Source organism: Pleuronectes platessa, chromosome 20, assembly GCF_947347685.1.
Source record: "Pleuronectes platessa chromosome 20, fPlePla1.1, whole genome shotgun sequence".
Lineage (NCBI taxonomy): Eukaryota > Metazoa > Chordata > Actinopteri > Pleuronectiformes > Pleuronectidae > Pleuronectes > Pleuronectes platessa.
In genome coordinates, this window is record NC_070645.1 from 11,757,286 (window position 1) to 11,775,569 (window position 18,284).

At 40.6% G+C, this 18,284-nt stretch overlaps 2 protein-coding genes across 2 annotated transcripts; both read left to right on the forward strand.

Moving 5' to 3' along the window:
* The first annotated feature begins 5,598 nt into the window (after positions 1-5,598).
* On the forward strand, positions 5,599-8,250 carry LOC128425828 (beta-1,4-galactosyltransferase 1). Its single transcript, XM_053412654.1, has 2 exons — positions 5,599-6,085; positions 6,636-8,250. Exons 1-2 carry the CDS (start codon positions 5,612-5,614, stop codon positions 7,302-7,304), a joined length of 1,143 nt encoding a protein of 380 aa, XP_053268629.1. The 5' UTR covers positions 5,599-5,611; the 3' UTR covers positions 7,305-8,250.
* Positions 8,251-12,103: 3,853 nt separating this feature from the next.
* Positions 12,104-14,853, forward strand: LOC128426054 (beta-1,4-galactosyltransferase 2). Its single transcript, XM_053412913.1, has 2 exons — positions 12,104-12,642; positions 13,263-14,853. Exons 1-2 carry the CDS (start codon positions 12,157-12,159, stop codon positions 13,929-13,931), a joined length of 1,155 nt encoding a protein of 384 aa, XP_053268888.1. The 5' UTR covers positions 12,104-12,156; the 3' UTR covers positions 13,932-14,853.
* Positions 14,854-18,284: the final 3,431 nt, after the last annotated feature.

The following is an 18,284-nucleotide window of genomic DNA, read 5'->3' on the forward strand; positions in this document are numbered from 1 at the left end:
TGACATGTCTTCCAAACAGTCACACTCACTCTCAGATGATATGACTTAATGTTCTAGGCTTGGTTCACTTATTGACAGAAGAGTTCATGCACAAGTTTACTTTAAAACATTGTGCTACAAAGGCAGGGGTAGGACATTCAAACCTGCACAGGACTCGCATATTAAAAACAATCAGTAACACCAGTAAGACATAGTGACATGTACACAATGTTTACAAGGACTTAGGAGTGAATAAAAAGTGTTTACAACATTATATGATATACCTTAGTTTGTACAAATAACCCGACAGTAATATTAAAATATAACATAAAAATCCATTGTCTTTTTACCCTTGGGTGTAGTTAATCCAGAGTTGCGCTGGTGCTTCATTGACCCAAAAGGTGTGTGAAATTTACTGTGTGTACTTAATTTGATAACTTTTCACTCTTGAGTGTTTATAAAGGTGGTCAACAAGTTTCCACTTCATCACCCCATCCAGAAATGAAGTCAAACTATCCCATCAGCCATCTTGTGGATGCACATGACTCAAGTTCAAGCAAAGGTACGGAATCATAACAGCAGGTGCTAAATCAAATAAATTCAAAGTCCATAAACACAAAGAGTCCAAACACATTAATTAAATATTCCTTCAAAATATATCAGAATCATAACAGTTCACCCATTTTTTATATAATCAAAATAACTAATTACAACCAAACATAAATCCAATGAAAATAAACACTTGAACAAACCAAAGTGTGATAATATCTACCTAAAATGACAGAAGACATGTTTGAGAAATATTTGTTTCACATGTACTTTTGAATTTTACGGAGGATGATTTATGACCTATACAGCAGTCAGCCAGCAGGGGGCGGTCGCAGCACTTTGGCTTCACTTTGGGGGAGCAGTCATGGCATCTATCTTCTACACAGTGTCTGTGTAGAAGATGGCTACGCAGCTCAATGTGAATTGAGCTGCGTAGTGTGACACAAAGTTCAGATATCTCCGAAAGGGAGAGGAAGCACAGAGTTGTGAGTCAGGGCTTATTGAAATAACACTTAACTGATCATGATCAATAGAAAGAGAGGTGAACATAAATATAAGGAACAAAGGGAAAACTGAGTGGAGGAACAGGATGACAGGGTCCTCATCCAGAGAGAGATGACAAAGTAGGAAATGGCCTTCACAGTCACCACATCTGCACTTAACCCTGATCTGAAAGAAAAACCCATGGGAGATTTTAAACTGATTTAAGGTGGTGCTCTCCATATTCATCATTAAAACACTACATATGAGAATATCTTTAGGAAGAATGGTGTTCCGTCACCTCCAGCAGAATTTCAGAGACTCGTAGAATCAAGGACGAGGCCCAGTGAGGCTGTTCTGCGGCAAAGTACGTCACCATGACACTTTGTTTTTTTTGCCGTTTAATTTGTCACCAAGGAAGGCATTTCACATTTAAAGTGACAGCTGACAACCGTGCCTTGAATATTAAACTTGAAAAAGAAAAGTGAGAAACATCCAGTCCCCTTGAACAAGGAGACAAAAAGAGCTTTTAAATGTATTTTATTTGATATTTTTCTATTCAAATTTAACTTTATTCCATCGTTTGGGGCCTGTGAAATAAAAGCCGTGGTATACAAATGCTAATATTTCAAAAAGCCGATTTTGCCAGAACATTTGGGCAATGAGAAGCAGGTGGACTTCAGAGGAAGGTTGAGAGGTGTGCACGCATGCACACGCACACACTACTTTGTTCCCTTGTATAGAACGTGGAGCCATCAAAACCACTCTGATTCTGAATTAGCTCTGATTGGCTGTCATTGCGGTGCGTCCCACACAGCTGAGACCACTCAAAACCAAGCAAACACACACACACGCACGAACGCACACACACACACACACACACACACACACACACACTTTTATGGTCTGGGCATCATGTTTCACTAAACTGCTGAGTTCTCTCGGCTGTAAGGGCTGTTTTAAGAGCTGTGGTTGAGTATAAATGTTCATGTGTGTGTGTGTCTGCGTGTGTGTGTGTTCATGTCTGTCGATATGACTGCAAATAATAATACACTGAATGTATGCAATTTATTCACATAGTGAATGGAGAGGGAGAATAGATGCGTTGGCCTGGCTCTTGCTCTTGCTCTGGATATTTTCTGAGTGTCGACTAAAACGGCAACTGATACTTTTGACATTTAAAATAAGAAAATGTACAAAAGCATGTGACATATACAGTATATATATTTTAAAACAATGCTTTGTGTCCTCTCCACCACAGCCCTAGTGCTTTTATTATATTCTTGGCACCACCGCCGTCTCTGCCATGCTATTCACAATTGTTTCAATATCAAATAGAGTGTGACCCATTTCAAAGTAAGTCAACATGAGTGTGAGAAAGTCCTGGTATTTGCATAGATAAACAGCATCTGCATGTCAGTGGTGTGCAGATAATTATCTCAAAGAAACTAGTTTGTGACTAAGTCTGAAACAGAAAATCAATGGTTGCATGAAAGAGGCAAAGCACTTGTTTTACAATTCTGTCTATTTAGTTAAGAAATGACACAGGCCCAGATTTCCCTCTGACACCACAAGCATGCACGCCAAGACAAATGTCCCAAACAAAGCAGCCCCGCCCCGCTCCAAAGGAGAGGCCACAGCATGCGGCTGAATCAGCAGCAGGGGTGCACCGGTCTTGCGTAGCTTCGTTTTTTTGTTGGAAGTCCGACCAACGAGCTCCTACTCTGCATGTGAACGTCTCTCCATAGGTATGTCCTCCTTCTTAAAAGTCAAATCGGTGGGAGCAACAAAAATAAGCAAAAGACAGAAGTGGGTGGAGGTGGAAGAGAAAGAAAGAAATTCGATTAAATTGTTCAAACCAAAGCTGGATTCCTTCTATAGAGGCGTTGGGATCAGGTTTCTCTTTAGGTTTCACTTCAAACAGTGGCACATTTATCCCAAAAGTGTGTGGTTAAGAAGGGAAAGAAGGATTCTTGCAAAAAGAGATGTGTATATATACAATATATGTGTGTGTGTGTATAGGAACACTCACATAAATGGGTGTGCATGGTATGTGTATGTGTGTATATAAATATATGTGTGTGTGTGTGTGTTTTGGATGCTCTAATTCCCTTTCACTACATTGAGGCTTACATGTCAATTGTTTATTGGTGATACAAGACTACCCTCTAGTGGTTACATGTAAAACTGCACTCGTAGGTAGACTCGCACATGTTGTCCATTCAAAGTTTGGCAGCAGAATCACTTGCGGCCTCCCACGAAATAACCCCACGTGTTCCCCTAGGTGTCTCGTGAATTTACGCTTTCTTATTGTAAATACACATCTGTTTGCAGCAAAACTTTCTTAGAACTAAAAAAACAGTTAATTTAATTTCCTGCTTTCAAAGTTTACATTTACAACAGATTGATAATCTAGAAATTAAATTCCTCCCCACTAACCTCTTGGACATACACCTCAAGCAGATGATACAATTTGGTTGGAAAAGTGCCCGTTTAGTCTGGTTTCTAAGGGGTTAAATAGTTCAGCTTTTACAGTTGCTGTAAGAAAACTGTTACACAGGACTGCGTTTTTGAGCAAACAGCGTCTCGTAACATCTTGGCTCGGCTCTTCAGGCTGTTCCACCCCCGAGAACCCGAGTTAATTTGAGTCTAATGTCAACATATTAACCGTGTACTGCATATCACATAACTGAGGCAGTAATGAAAACAAAGCGGAATCCCCATGGTGACAGAAAGCATTATTCCATCAAAGTCCTGGGAAAATGTCAGGGAATGTGGGAACGTTTGCTTATTTTACTAGTGTCAGTAACACTACTTATTACTTAATGCTATGGCTTAAGTACATATAATCAGCAGATAGAATACGGGGCATGGGAATACACTGCAGGCCTCACTTAGCATCAGTGAACCCTGGAATGGACATAGTAGTACTTGATGTAACTCCTGCACCATGAGTGTGAGCGAAGGCCTCCAACGGATTTTGTTATTGGTTGAACGAGACATCTGTACTCTAACTGTCCAATCAGGGGGTAGTGTCCCCAAACTGTAAGACCCCAGCATATATGATGTTCACCTCTTGTTGATACTCAGCAAAGATTATCAAAAAAGGGGGCCTGCTGGTCTAGTAGTAAGAGGGACTAACTAAGGGTCATAGGACTAGTAACTATTTCTTTTTTGTATGCGATCTATCCTCTTACAGGCTTTGCTATGGCTAACGCCAAAGGTGAAGTCCACATAAGAAGGCCTTGACCCCAGCAGACCCCTAACACCCAGTCACTGGTGGGTGTCAGGGAAGTGGGGCTAGTCGCCTTGATGGTTGTTCACGATCTGGGCACTTTGGAGGGAGTGCAAATAATGTGGCAGGTTTATAATACAGCCTAAAAGATTATATGTAACTTTTGATAGGAGACAATGATTAAGTCCATATTCAATAAGGTAACTGGATATGATTTTAAAGTATTCACATATATAAGTGTGCCGGGTATTAACATGATTACAGAGATCTTGATTTCACCGTATCAAACTAGTATTTTAACGTATAAAGTTTGTTTGAACTACTTTGAATAACAGTAGGTTTGGAACTTGCTACTTAATAGTGAGACTGGATACGTGAGGAATGAAGTGTATTGCATTCACTTGAGAAAAGAATCTGCTCTGTTCTACTGTATTCGGGAGATTATTGAGTCAGAATTAAGAGAAAAGTTTTCATGAAAATGCTCTGAGGGGATATCTAATTAAAATTACACTTTCAAACCCTCCCAACAGCCTTTGGACCGCATCTCTTTATTTATACACAGATTGAAAAGCCACATGGAAAATGTTTGGTGGAAAGTTATAAAGATGTAGTTTCAAAATGTGAAACATCGATCAGTAAAGTGAGTTTCATTTGAGATGTTTCCCTTTTCTTATTTCCATTTCTACTTAATCTGTACAATTTCATCTTTCAGTTTGACAATTTAAATTTGTCCCTTTACCTCTTCGAATAATCTCTTCACATATTGAATTTGCTTTTTCAATATCCTTTTTACCTTTATTCATGACCCGAGTAAACTATTGTTTGCTGTGCAGTAAAATAATAATATTTTTAATTGTCTCCTTTTTTTAATTGTCTATTTGAACTTTTTAAAAGATCTTCCTTGTCCTTCAACTGGAACAGAAGTCCCCCAATGAAAAGCAGCACAATCAATCTCACACAAGTAGAGGGCGCAGTTTGGCTACACACAGGGACTATTCACATAGCACTTGAATTCACGGCATCAGTCCTCACACTGATTTTTATTAACGGCACTATTTCACCAATACTTTCCTCTTAGTTGAATTTACTATCAACACTTAAAAACGTGTCAACCATAACCGAGTCAGGCTGTTTAAGGGATACATTATGTTGTTTTACTTGTTTATTTGTTTTTGCTAAATAAAATAGATAACAAAAAAGTTTAAAAGTATTCTTCTTAGTAAACCAGTCTCTGGTTTTATAAATATATTTATAATTGTGAAGAATATGTGGGTCCTCAACTGCCTACTTGAACCAGGAAGCAGGTGATTATAAAAGACACCTACCTGCCTGGTGTCTCGGGACATTGTGTTTGACTTGCAAAGAGAAATGCAGACGTCAAGTTTCCAGTGTCCTCTCCGAGGTGGAGGATGTGAAGCGATGACGCTTAAGAACGTGTTTAAAATCCTCACACTCTTTGGATTCCTCAGTGCGTCTTACTTTGGAGTGCTGCTGCTGTACAACGGGACAGACATCTCCCTCCCCCAGGCCCCGCTTCAGCCCGGGGGGTCCACTGGGAACGACAAGCTGGAGACACCGGCAGTTGTTCAAGAGGTTCAGCCGAAGATGACATCCCCAGCCCCGAGTGTCTCCCGGAAGGAGGAGGAGGGTACTACGCCGACGAAGGCGACCACGCCGGTGGACAGGACACAGCCGTGCCCCGATGACCCCCCGGATCTCCTCGGTCCCCTCCAGGTGGACTTTAGACTCAAGATGACTCTGGATGAGGTGCGGCGGAAGGTGAGCTCCTCTCTGCGGGAGGGAGGCCGCTACCAGCCCCCGGACTGTGTCTCCAAACACAAGGTAGGTGAAGACTTCCATATTCTGGAGGAGTAGTTCTACAAGCAGGTGTAAAAACTCAGGTGGTCACTTTTTGTTTTTATATTTATTTGTGAAATCATCCATCTGCGATCGTGATGAGCAAATCAGCAATGGATTTCATGTCACGAAATCAGTGTTTCTAAAGAAAGAAATCACATAGAAAAGGTTTGTGCTCGATATCTTCTAACCTCTACACACAGACCGATAAATATATTTAGATTTAGTTTTTCATTAAAAACTGGAAAGTTTGTGTGTCATGTCAGGTTTATGTTGCATTTATTCATTTTATTTGTATTTGCTTTCCCAGGTTAGATAAAAAATACCGACTGTAACCAAACTCGCCGGGAAAATATTTGTGCTTTGATACTTATAACCTACTGCTAAATGACATTTTTCTATAATACTTAGTTTTATGTAGACTATATTTGTACATTTAAGTTGTATACATTTTGTTTATTTCATTTCCCCTGTTGGATAGGGCACGTCTATCCACATTATTTGCCCTGCTAACTAAGCTGTTTCATTTGTGTAGGTTGCAGTTGTCATTCCATTCCGAAACCGACACGAGCACCTGAATTACTGGCTCTACTACCTCCATCCTATCTTGATGAGGCAGCAGTTGGATTATGGCGTGTATGTCATCAACCAGGATGGGGATGGAGTGTTTAACCGGGCTAAACTGATGAATGTGGGCTATGTGGAAGCCCTTAAGGATTACGATTATAATTGCTTCGTCTTCTCTGACATAGACCTGGTTCCCATGAACGACCGGAACCTTTACAGGTGTTTCGATAATCCCAGACACCTGGCTGTGGCAATGGACAAATTTAATTTCCAGCTACCGTACGATACCTTCTTTGGTGGGGTTTCCTCGCTGTCCAAGGAGCAATACCTAAAGATTAACGGCTTCCCGAACACTTACTGGGGCTGGGGCGGCGAGGACGACGATATCTTCGGGCGGATCGGCCTCCGCGGGATGTCGATTTCTCGCCCCGACCTTCAGACGGGAAAGTACAAGATGATCAAACACTTGAGAGACTTGCACAATGAGCAAAATCCAGAGAACCCCTACAAATTAAGCCAAATCGGGGGGACCATGGATAAAGATGGGTTTAACACCCTCAACTACACTGTCAAGAAGATTGTGAAGGACATTCTGTACACTTATATCACTGTGGATGTTCAGGCTCCGCCAAGCTGAATGAAAGGGGAACCTGTAGATTCTGGACTGAACCACTGTCTCTCACAAGCATCTTAATAACCACTGTGTGTGTTCAAGAGGGAAAAGTGTTACTGAAAAACACGATGAAGTGCAGAGTTTATTTTATTTTACTTATACTTGATAAGACATCATCCATCAATTTCTTACTGTCTCACATCTCTTGTTCTTGCTGATATAACTTAGTGCTCATACCTGAACAAGGTGGATACATGTTTGGTTTAGGCGGAGGCTGTACTGTCATGGCAGGGACTTTCTTTGGACACTTGCACAATGGCAGAGGATTAAAAGACTATTCTCATGTGTTCCATTGGTGTGTAAAGTGGAACAAGGGTCAATTTGTCCTAGAATCCATAAAATATCACACATCGCTCATTAAAACTCAAGATATACTGAATTTAAGTTCTTTTAATGCACAGCTAAGAGCCGACGCATCCATCTATTTTGGTTTTGAAAAACAGCCTTAATTTTACCCATAATCCACTGCAAATTAGACCTAAATAAAGAATTAAATCGCTGTGCAACTGATTTATAGAGACGTCTTTAAGAGAAGTCTGTTGTTTGAGTTATACCACAAGTCAAACTTGATGTGAAGCTGCTCCTAAGTAGGTGATGGGACGGTCAATAAGGTGGGGAAGGGCTTTGATGTTTCTATTTCTCATTTATACGATATTTTTATGGTGTGGCCATGATGACATCCCAAAATCCATGTGATTAAAAAGTTTTATTTTGTGTGCTTTAATGGGCTGTAGGGGCTCTTGTTATCATTTTCTGGGTACAGAATGATCACAGATATCATTGGAATGGCTATGGTGTTATTGTACCTTATTTTTATCGAGAAATATTCGCAATGAAAGGTATGACCCCTGTACGGTCCAGCACTGTGATTACCGCTGAACACCAAAGCTACAATTATGAACATGTAGCAATTAAACTGTGAGTGAAAAACTATTTCAACCTTTGCATTTTGTTCTTGCAAACTGGAACATCACTGGTGTAGAAAGCAAGTGTTGTGTTATCCTATCAACAATGACAAATGTCTTCTGGGTAAGTTTTGATCTTTACTGGGGGAAAGTTCACTGAAGGCTGCAGTTAAGATTGTCTGGGATCGCATCAGATATAACTTCTATTTGCAACTTAACTGAAACCAGGCATGGAAGGGTGTTGCATTAATTTTAACATTACATTTTATTCAGCCGACGCTTGAACTTGAACTGATCTGAAAGAAAAGCCCATGGGAAATTTTAGACTGATTTTAGGTGGTGCTCTCCATATTCATCATGAGAATATCTTTAGGAAGAATGGTGTTCCGTCACCTCCAGCAGAATTTCAGAGACTCGTAGAATGAATGTCGAGGCCCAGTGAGGCTGTTCTGCAGCAAAATACGTCACCATGACACTTTGTGTTTTTTTTGCCGTTAAATTTGTCACTTAGGAGGACATTTCACATTTAAACTGACAGCTGACAACCGTGCCTTGAATATTAAACTTGAAAAAGAAAAGTGAGAAACATCCAGTCCCCTCGAACGAGGAGAAAAAATAGCTTTTAAATTTATTTGATTTGATTATTTTCTATCCAATTTCAAATTTAACTTTATTTCCATGGTTTGGGGCCTGTGAAATAAAAGCCGTGGTATACAAATGCTAATATTTCAAAAAGCCGATTTTGCCGACCATTTTGGGCAACGAGAAGCAGGTGGACTACAGAGGAAGGTTGAGACGCGCACACACACGCACACTCTACTTTGTTCCCTCATAAAGAGCGTGGAGCCATCAAAACCACTCTGATTCTGAATTAGCTCTGATCGGCTGTCATTGTGGTGCGTCCCACACGGCTGAGACCACTCAAAACCAAGCAGAGATTATTGACTCAGAATTAAGAGAAAAGTTTTCATGAAAATGCTCCTAGGGGATATCTAATTAGAATTTTAATTTCAAACCCTCCAACCATCCTTTGGACCACATCTGTTTATGTACACACAGATTGAAAAGCCAAATGGAAAATGCTTGGTGGAAAATTATAAAGATGTATTTTCAAAATGTGAAATGTCAATCAGTAAAGTGAGTTTCATTTTAGATGTTTCGCTTTTTGCTATTTCCATTTCTATTTCATCAGTACAATTTCATCTTTCAGTTTGAAATTTCAAATTTTACCTATTTAACCCTTAGATGCACGAGTGACAGGACCCTACACTCTTCCATAAGTGGGTCAAAAATGACCCATATTCGAATCAATGGGTTTTTATGCCATTTTCGTCATTTTGGTTAAGAATAATCACTTGTATAATATTTAGTATTACATTTAGGACCACACAATAATGATTTCATGTTTGAAATATCTTTATTTTTCACTTTTTAACATTTTTGATTAAGAAAATTATCCAGAACAGCAATAGAAAAATGTGAACATCCATTGTGTGTGTGTGTGTGTGTGTGTGTGTGTGTGTGTGTGCGTGTGTGTGTTACTGTCCAGTCATTGAAAGTTCCTCTCTCTTTTCCCTGTTTTGCCTTCTTGTCTCATCACTGTATGCAGTTCAGACAAACTACCTGTTTCTGGCTGTGATCATTACACACTGGTACATTGCATTTCCCACACCTATTGTTGACTTTGCGATCTTTGTTACTTGGGCAGATCTGACACCTCTTTCTCTTTGGTTTGCCCTGTCTGCTTCTTTCCTGTGGCTGGGTTGTGGCACCTTTCCATTGCCTCAATAATCGTGGTTTGCAGTTGGGGGCAGCCTTCCAGTCCACTCATCATGTGTGGTGTGACAAGCTCCTTTGACAGCTCTTTGAGGAAGAGCATGCACTGTAGAAACTTGCACCTACCCCTGAATGGCACAAGCGCAAGGTACGGCGAATGTCTTCAAATCTTCCAACAGCCATAGTGGCCTTGTACATGGGATTATGTGGAGGACTCCCAAACAGCTCACGGACTGATACATCCCAGTTCTTCTCACTTCCTGCAAGCAGGGTCAATCCAATGAAGGCCATGAATTCATCTTTGGTGAAATTTTTCCACTCTTTTCCTCTAGCTGTTGCTACTCTCCGTCCTTCCAAGTTTGTGCACTTCAACACCTCTTGTATTATATCATCAGTGATAAAGAGCTCCCATGCATCTTTTGGTGAGACAGTGGTGCTAAGCCCTTGTGCAGGCCCTGACCGACTTCTGAGGATATTGTGGCTCTGTGTTCTGCCCTGGGTGGGAGGTAACTCGCTCCAGTAAGACCCCTTCCAACTCATTCTGTTGGACATGATTTGGACACTTTCTTCTTCAGAGGACACAGAAGAGGACTCTTCTGAGTCAGATTTATCCTGTTCAGTTGGATTTCCAGGTGGACGACTGCCACTGCCACCTGGACAATAGTCTTGGTCCTCATCATCAGAAATGTCAGACTCGGAGTCCAACCCCATTACTGCCTCTCCATAATCCAGCATCTGTCGGACCATTTCAGCTGTGTATCTAGCAGCCATGACACCTTGGATGAGGAAGCAAAAGAGTAATGTTTTCAATAGATCAATATGTAGCTATATAAATAAATACCCTCAAACACACACACACACACACACACACACTACATATAGTAATGTTAGCTAACTAGGTTAGCTAGCTAGTGTTAGCTAGTTATAAAGTAGGCTAATTTGTTGATAAATAATAATAAAATACTCTTTCACACAACAATCATGAATGACACGCACACACACACACGCACACACACAATACATATAGTAATGTTAGCTATCTTAGTTAGCTAGTTATAAAGAAGGCTAATTTGTTGATAAATAATAATAACAACAGTCATGAAAGACACACACACAATATTATATGAAGATAATACTTACACGTATCCGCTCTTGCTGTGTAAAATAATCTTCTTGAGGGGTGAAACTTCTGATATAGTCTGTGTGGTCCACAGTTAATTTATTCCTGACAGCCAGAGTTGATAAGAATCAGTGGTTCCCATTGGATTCCATAGAAAATGCATGCGGGTCATTTTTGACCCACTTATGGAAGCTTGGGGTAGTAGTACAAAAACTACAATTTCTTAAAATGTATAAAAGGTAAGTTGAAAAAGTAAGTAAGAAAACAACCTCGCCGGGTCATTTTTGACCCACTTATGCATCTAAGGGTTAAATTTTTCCCTTTACCTTTTCGAATAATCTCTTCACATATTGAATTTGCTTTTTCAATTTCCTTTTTACCTTTATTCATGACCCACGTAAACCATTGTTTGCTGTGCAGTAAAATAACAATATTTTAAACTTTTATCATTTTTTTTTAATTGTCTATTTGAACTTTTTAAAAGATCTTCCTTGTCCTTCAACAGGAACAGAAGTCCCCAATGAAAAGCGGCATAATCAATTTCACACCAGAAGAGGGCGCAGTTTGGTTACACACAGGGACTATTCACATAGCACTTGAATTCACAGCATCAAGCCTTACATTGCTTTTTACTAACCGGACTATTTCACCAATACTTTCCTCTTAGTTGACTTTACTGTGAAAATTATAAAATGTGTCAACCATAACCGAATCAGGGTGTTTATGGGCTACATTAGGTTTGTTTTGTTTTTGCTAAATAAAATAGATAACACAAAAGTTTAAAAGTACTTTGAGAATATTTATAAATGCATTCAAAAATTATATATATATACTATTCATTCAGAAACACTGAAGTATTTTTCTTAGTAAACCAGTCTCTGGTTTTATAAATACATTTATAATTGTGAAGAATATGTGGGTCCTCAACTGCCTACTTGAACCAGGAAGCAGGTGAGTATAAAAGACACCCACCTGCCTGGTGTCTCGGGACATTGTGTTTGACTTGCAAAGAGAAATGCAGACGTCAAGTTCCCAGTGTCCTCTCCGAGGTGGAGGATGTGAAGCAACGACGCTTAAGAAAGTGTTTAAAATCCTCACACTCTTTGGATTCCTCAGTGCGTCTTACTTTGGAGTGCTGCTGCTGTACAACGGGATCCGCGTCTCGAGTCCCCAGGCCCCGCTTCAGCACTGGGGGTCCACTGGGAATGACAAGCTGGAGACACAGGCATTTGTTCAACAGGTGCAGCCGAACATGACGACCCCAGCCCCGAGTGTCCCCCGGAAGGAGGGGACAAAGCCGACGGAGGGGACCACGCCGACGGAGGGGACCACTCCACCGGACAGGACACAGCCGTGCCCCGATGACCCCCCGGCTCTCGTCGGTCCCCTCAGCGTGGACTTCAGTCAGAAGCTGACTCTGGATGAGGTGCGGCAGAAGGTGAGCTCCTCTCTGCGGGAGGGAGGCCGCTACCAGCCCCCGGACTGTGTCTCCAAACACAAGGTAGGTGAAGACTTCCATATTCTGGAGGAGTAGTTCTACAAGCAGGTGTCAAAACTCAGGTGGTCACTTTTTGATTTTATATTTATTTGTGAAATCACTCATCTGCGATCGTGATGAGCAAATCAGCAATGGATTTCATGTCACGAGATCAGTGTTTCTAAAGAAAGAAATCACATAGAAAACGTTTGTGCTCCATAACTTCTAACCTCTACACACACAGACCGATTAATAGATTTAGATTTAGTTTTTCATTAAAAACTGTGAAGTTCAAGTTGGTTTGTCATGTCAGGTTTATGTTGAATGTATTTATTTTATTTGTATATGCAGGATAGATAAAAAAAACTGACTGTACAAAAACTCGCCGGAAAAATATTTGTGCTTTGATACTTACTACCTACAATATAACTTCTGCAATTTACTGCTGAATTACATATTTCTATAATACTTTTACAAACCGTAAAAAAATGTATCAAAAAGAATTACAGTTTTGTGTCAGTTTTATGTAGACTATATTTGTACATTTAAGTTACATACATTTTGTTTATTTCATTTCCCCTGTTGGATAGGGCACGTCTATCCATATTATTTGCCCTGCTAACTAAGCTGTTTCATTTGTGTAGGTTGCAGTTGTCATTCCATTCCGAAACCGACACGAGCACCTGAATTACTGGCTCTACTACCTCCATCCTATCTTGATGAGGCAGCAGTTGGATTATGGCGTGTATGTCATCAACCAGGATGGGGATGGAGTGTTTAACCGGGCTAAACTGATGAATGTGGGCTATGTGGAAGCCCTTAAGGATTACGATTATAATTGCTTCGTCTTCTCTGACATAGACCTGGTTCCCATGAACGACCGGAACCTTTACAGGTGTTTCGACAATCCCAGACACCTGGCTGTGGCAATGGACAAATTTAATTTCCAGCTACCGTACAATAACTTCTTTGGTGGGGTTTCCTCACTGTCCAAGGAGCAATACCTAAAGATTAACGGCTTCCCGAACACTTACTGGGGCTGGGGCGGCGAGGACGACGATATCTTCGGGCGGATCGGCCTCCGCGGGATGTCGATTTCTCGCCCCGACCTTCAGACAGGAAAGTACAAGATGATCAAACACGTGAGAGACTTGCACAATGAGCAAAATCCAGCGAACCCTGGCAAATTAAGCCAAATCGGGGGGACCATGGATAAAGATGGGTTTAACACCCTCAACTACACTGTCAAGGAGATTGTGAAGGACATTCTGTACACTTATATCACTGTGGATGTTCAGGCTCCGCCAAGCTGAATGAAAGGGGAACCTGTAGATTCTGGACTGAACCACTGTCTCTCACAAGCATCTTAATAACCACTGTGTGTGTTCAAGAGGGCAAAGTGTTACTGAAAAACACGATGAAGTGCAGAGTTTATTTTATTTTACTTATACTTGATAAGACATCATCCATCAATTTCTTACTGTCTCACATCTCTTGTTCTTGCTGATATAACTTAGTGCTCATACCTGAACAAGGTGGATACATGTTAGGTTTAGGCGGAGGCTGTGCTGTCATGGCAGGGACTTTCTTTGGACAGTTGCACAATGGCAGAGGATTAAAAGACTATTCTCATGTGTTCCATTGGTGTGTAAAGTGGAACAAGGGTCAATTTGTCCTAGAATCCATAAAATATCACACATCGCTCATTAAAACTCAAGATATACTGAATTTAAGTTCTTTTAATGCACATCTAAGAGCCAACGCATCCATCTATTTTGGTTTTGAAAAACAGCATTAATTACCCATAATCCACTGCAAATTAGACTTAATTAAAGAAGTAAATCGCCCTGCAACTGATTTATAGAGACGTTTTTCTGAGAAGTCCATTGCTGGATCTATACCACAAGTCAAAATTGATGTGAGGCTGCTCCTAAGTAGGTGACGGGATCGTCAATAAGGTGGGGAAGGGCTTTGATGTTTTATTTATCATTTATAAACTTTTATTTATGATGTGGCCATGATGACATCCCAAAATCCATGCAATAAAAAGTTTTATTTTGTGTGCTTTAATGGGCTTGTTATCATTTTCTGGGTACAGAATGATAAAAAATATCATTTGAATGGCTGTGGTGTTATTGTTCCTGTTTTGCAATGAAAGGTATGACCCCTGTACTGTCCAGAACTGCGATTACAGTGATTAGAACATGTAGCAATTAAACTGTAAGTGAACAATTATTTCAACCTTTGCATTTTGTTATTGCAAACTGGAACATCACTGGTGTAGAAAGCAAGCGTTTCGTCATCCTATCAACAATGACAAATGTCCTCTGGGTGAGTTTTGATCTTTACTGGGGGAAAACTCACTGAAGGCTGCAGTTAAGATTGTCTGGGATCGCATCAGATAACTTCTATTTGCAACTTAACTGAAACAAGGCATCGAAGCATGTTGCGACTTACATACAGTGCCTTGCATAAGTATTCACCCCCTTTGGACTTTTCTACATTTTGTCATGGTATAACCACAGATTAAAATTTATTTCATCGTGAGTTTATGTAATGGACCAACACAAAATAGTGCATCATTTGGAAGTGGGGGGAAATATTACATGGATTTCACAATTATTTACAAATAAAAATCTGAAAAGTGTTGAGTGCATATGTATTCACCCCCTTTACTGTGAACCCCTAACAAAGAACTGGTGCGACCAATTGCATTTGCAAGTCACATAATTAGTAAATAGGGTCCACCTGTCTGCAATTTAATCTCAGTATATATACACCTGTTCTGTGACGGACTCAGAGTTTGTTGGAGATCATTACTGAACAAACAGCATCATGAAGACCAAGGAGCTCACCAAACAGGTCAGGGATAAAGTTGTGGAGAAATATGAAGCAGGGTTAGGTTATAAAAAAATATCCAGAGCTTTGAACATCTCTCTGAGCACCATAAAATCCATCATAAGAAAATGGAAAGAATATGGCACAACCGCAAACCTACCAAGAGGAGGCCGTCCACCCAAACTGAAGAGTCGGACAAGGAGAAAATTAATCAGAGAAGCAACCAGGAGGCCCATGGTTACTCTGGAGGAGTTGCAGAGATCCACAGCTGAGGTGGGAGAATCTGTCCACAGGACAACTATTAGTCGTCTACTCCACAAATCTGGCCTTTATGGAAGAGTGGCAAGAAGAAAGCCATTGTTGAAAGGGATCCATAAAAAATCCCGTTTGGAGTTTGCCAGAAGCCATGTGGGAGACACAGCAAACATGTGGAAGAAGGTGCTCTGGTCAGATGAGACCAAAATTGAACTTTTTGGCCTCAATGCAAAACGCTATGTGTGGCGAAAACCCAACACTGCCCATCACCCTGAGCACACCATCCCAACAGTGAAACATGGTGGTGGTAGCATCATGCTGTGGGGATGCTTCTCTTCAGCAGGTACAGGGAAACTGGTCAGAATAGAGGGAAAGATGGATGGAGCCAAATACAGGGAAATCCTTGAAGAAAATCTGATGCAGTCTGCAAAAGACTTGAGACTGGGGCGGAGGTTCATCTTCCAGCAGGACAATGACCCTAAACATACAGCCAGAGCTACAAAGGAATGGTTTGGATTAAAGAATGTTAATGTCTTAAAATGGCCCAGTCAAAGCCCAGACCTCAATCCAATAGAGAATCTATGGCAAGACTTGAAGATTGCGGTTCACAGACGGTCTCCATCCAATCTGACTGAGCTTCATCTTTTTTGCCAAGAAGAATGGACAAACCTTTCCATCTCTAGATGTGCAAAGCTGGTAGAGACATACCCCAAAAGACTTGCAGCTGTAATTGCAGCGAAAGGGGGTTCTACCAAGTATTGACACAGGGGGGTGAATACTTATGCACCCAACAGATGTCAACTTTTTTGTTCTCATTATTGTTTGTGTCACAATAACATTTATTTTGCACCTCCAAAGTACTATGCATGTTTTGTTGATCAAACGGGAAAAAGTTTATTTAAGTCTATTTGAATTCCAGTTAGTAACAGTACATAATGGGAAAAAGTCCAAGGGGGGTGAATACTTATGCAAGGCACTGTAAGTGCATTCAACCTTGAGGGTACAAACCCAGAACAACAAGAATCAAGAATGGATTATTTTTCTCATTGGAGAAACAAATAAATCAGCTTGAGTGTTTCATGATATCCGAGAGAGCCTCTTTCGAAATCCTTTCTCAGAATTCTGAGATAAATATGAAGTCAATTCAGGAAACAAGGAGTAGATTATCTTTTTTATATCTAGATCTATTCTGACAGTCTGACAACTCAAATCTTGGGTGGGGGAAGTGAAGTTGGATAAAGTTTCTTCATGTTGCGTACTATTGAATGGAATCTGACCTCCTTTGAGTACGAGCGCACCTGAGGATGAGATAGAGAGCGCAAACTAATCTACACCTCCTTTCACGGTTGACTTGGATTATTTTCACAGCAGACAAAGAGAACCGGAGTGACCAGTTTGGAGCTCCGGATTTTTCTTTTTCAAGCTTCACATTGCCATCTGTCGTCAGGTTTTTTTCCTTATATATACAGATGATGTCTCGGAATTCATGAGGAGTGTTCTTTAGAAAGACGATTCTGTTTCCTGGAAAGTGAAACATTTCAATTTGTGTGGTTGCAATAGTGAAATGTTGTTACAATGTTCAGTACGGGGATTAATAAAAAAAAAAAAAAACAGGACCATTTCTGCATCTCACAAATGTTTCAGCAGAAAGTCGGTTACGTTTCAGAACATTAAATCTGACCTCAAATCGTAAAATGCTCTCATCATTCATCTTGTGACTCATAATTAAATTCACATTCTGTTTTGTTGCTCACATGCTCCCTTTCAGTATTGGAACTTAATTAAAATATAATTTCTTGCCATTTTGATCCTTTTTTAAAACAGAGAATCTTTCACTATAGAGATGCACCTAGAGCCAAGTGACCCTGGTCCTGCGTTGTTTTTACCGTGCTTGTGCACCAGTCTAAACCAGCTTTACCTGTATTCCCCTCTGAAGAAGGAAACCTTTGCCCAACATCGCACTCTGCTGCATGCTCAGTTCTATCACAGTGTGTGTACAGTCCAAAAGCTTGTATGCTGATGAATTATTGACAAGTGGGAGGATTACACAACACAGCCTCTGAGAGGGACCATGCAGCAGCATGGAGGGGAGAGCGAGAGAGGAGAGGCAGGCAACGGGATGAAAACAAAACAACACCAACAGAGAGAGAATGGACAGAATATGAAATGTTGGTGGCGGCTGCTCATGAGGTTTAAGGTGGTGCAGAGAAGAAGTGAGGAATTGATGAGAGTGGAGGATGTGTCCTAAAGGTCAGAACCCTGTTCAAAGGATGGAATGAAAGATGCCATTACTCATTTACTGAAATATTCTGTTGATGGATTATATAAGAACCTGTGTAAGGTCTAGTTGCATCTAGTGGTGAAGTTGCACACTACATCCCTCAGCTTCACCCTCCGCTTCCAAATATGTATATTAACCTACAGTTGCCTTCAGGTAACACAAATATGCTACTGGAAAAACATGGCGGTGCAGCATCGGCCACGCCATGTTTGTGTGTGTTTATTTGTAGAAAAAAGATGCACCAGTTCAGCTCCAGTCACGTCTCTGGCAGTTTACAGAGACCCAGTACTCT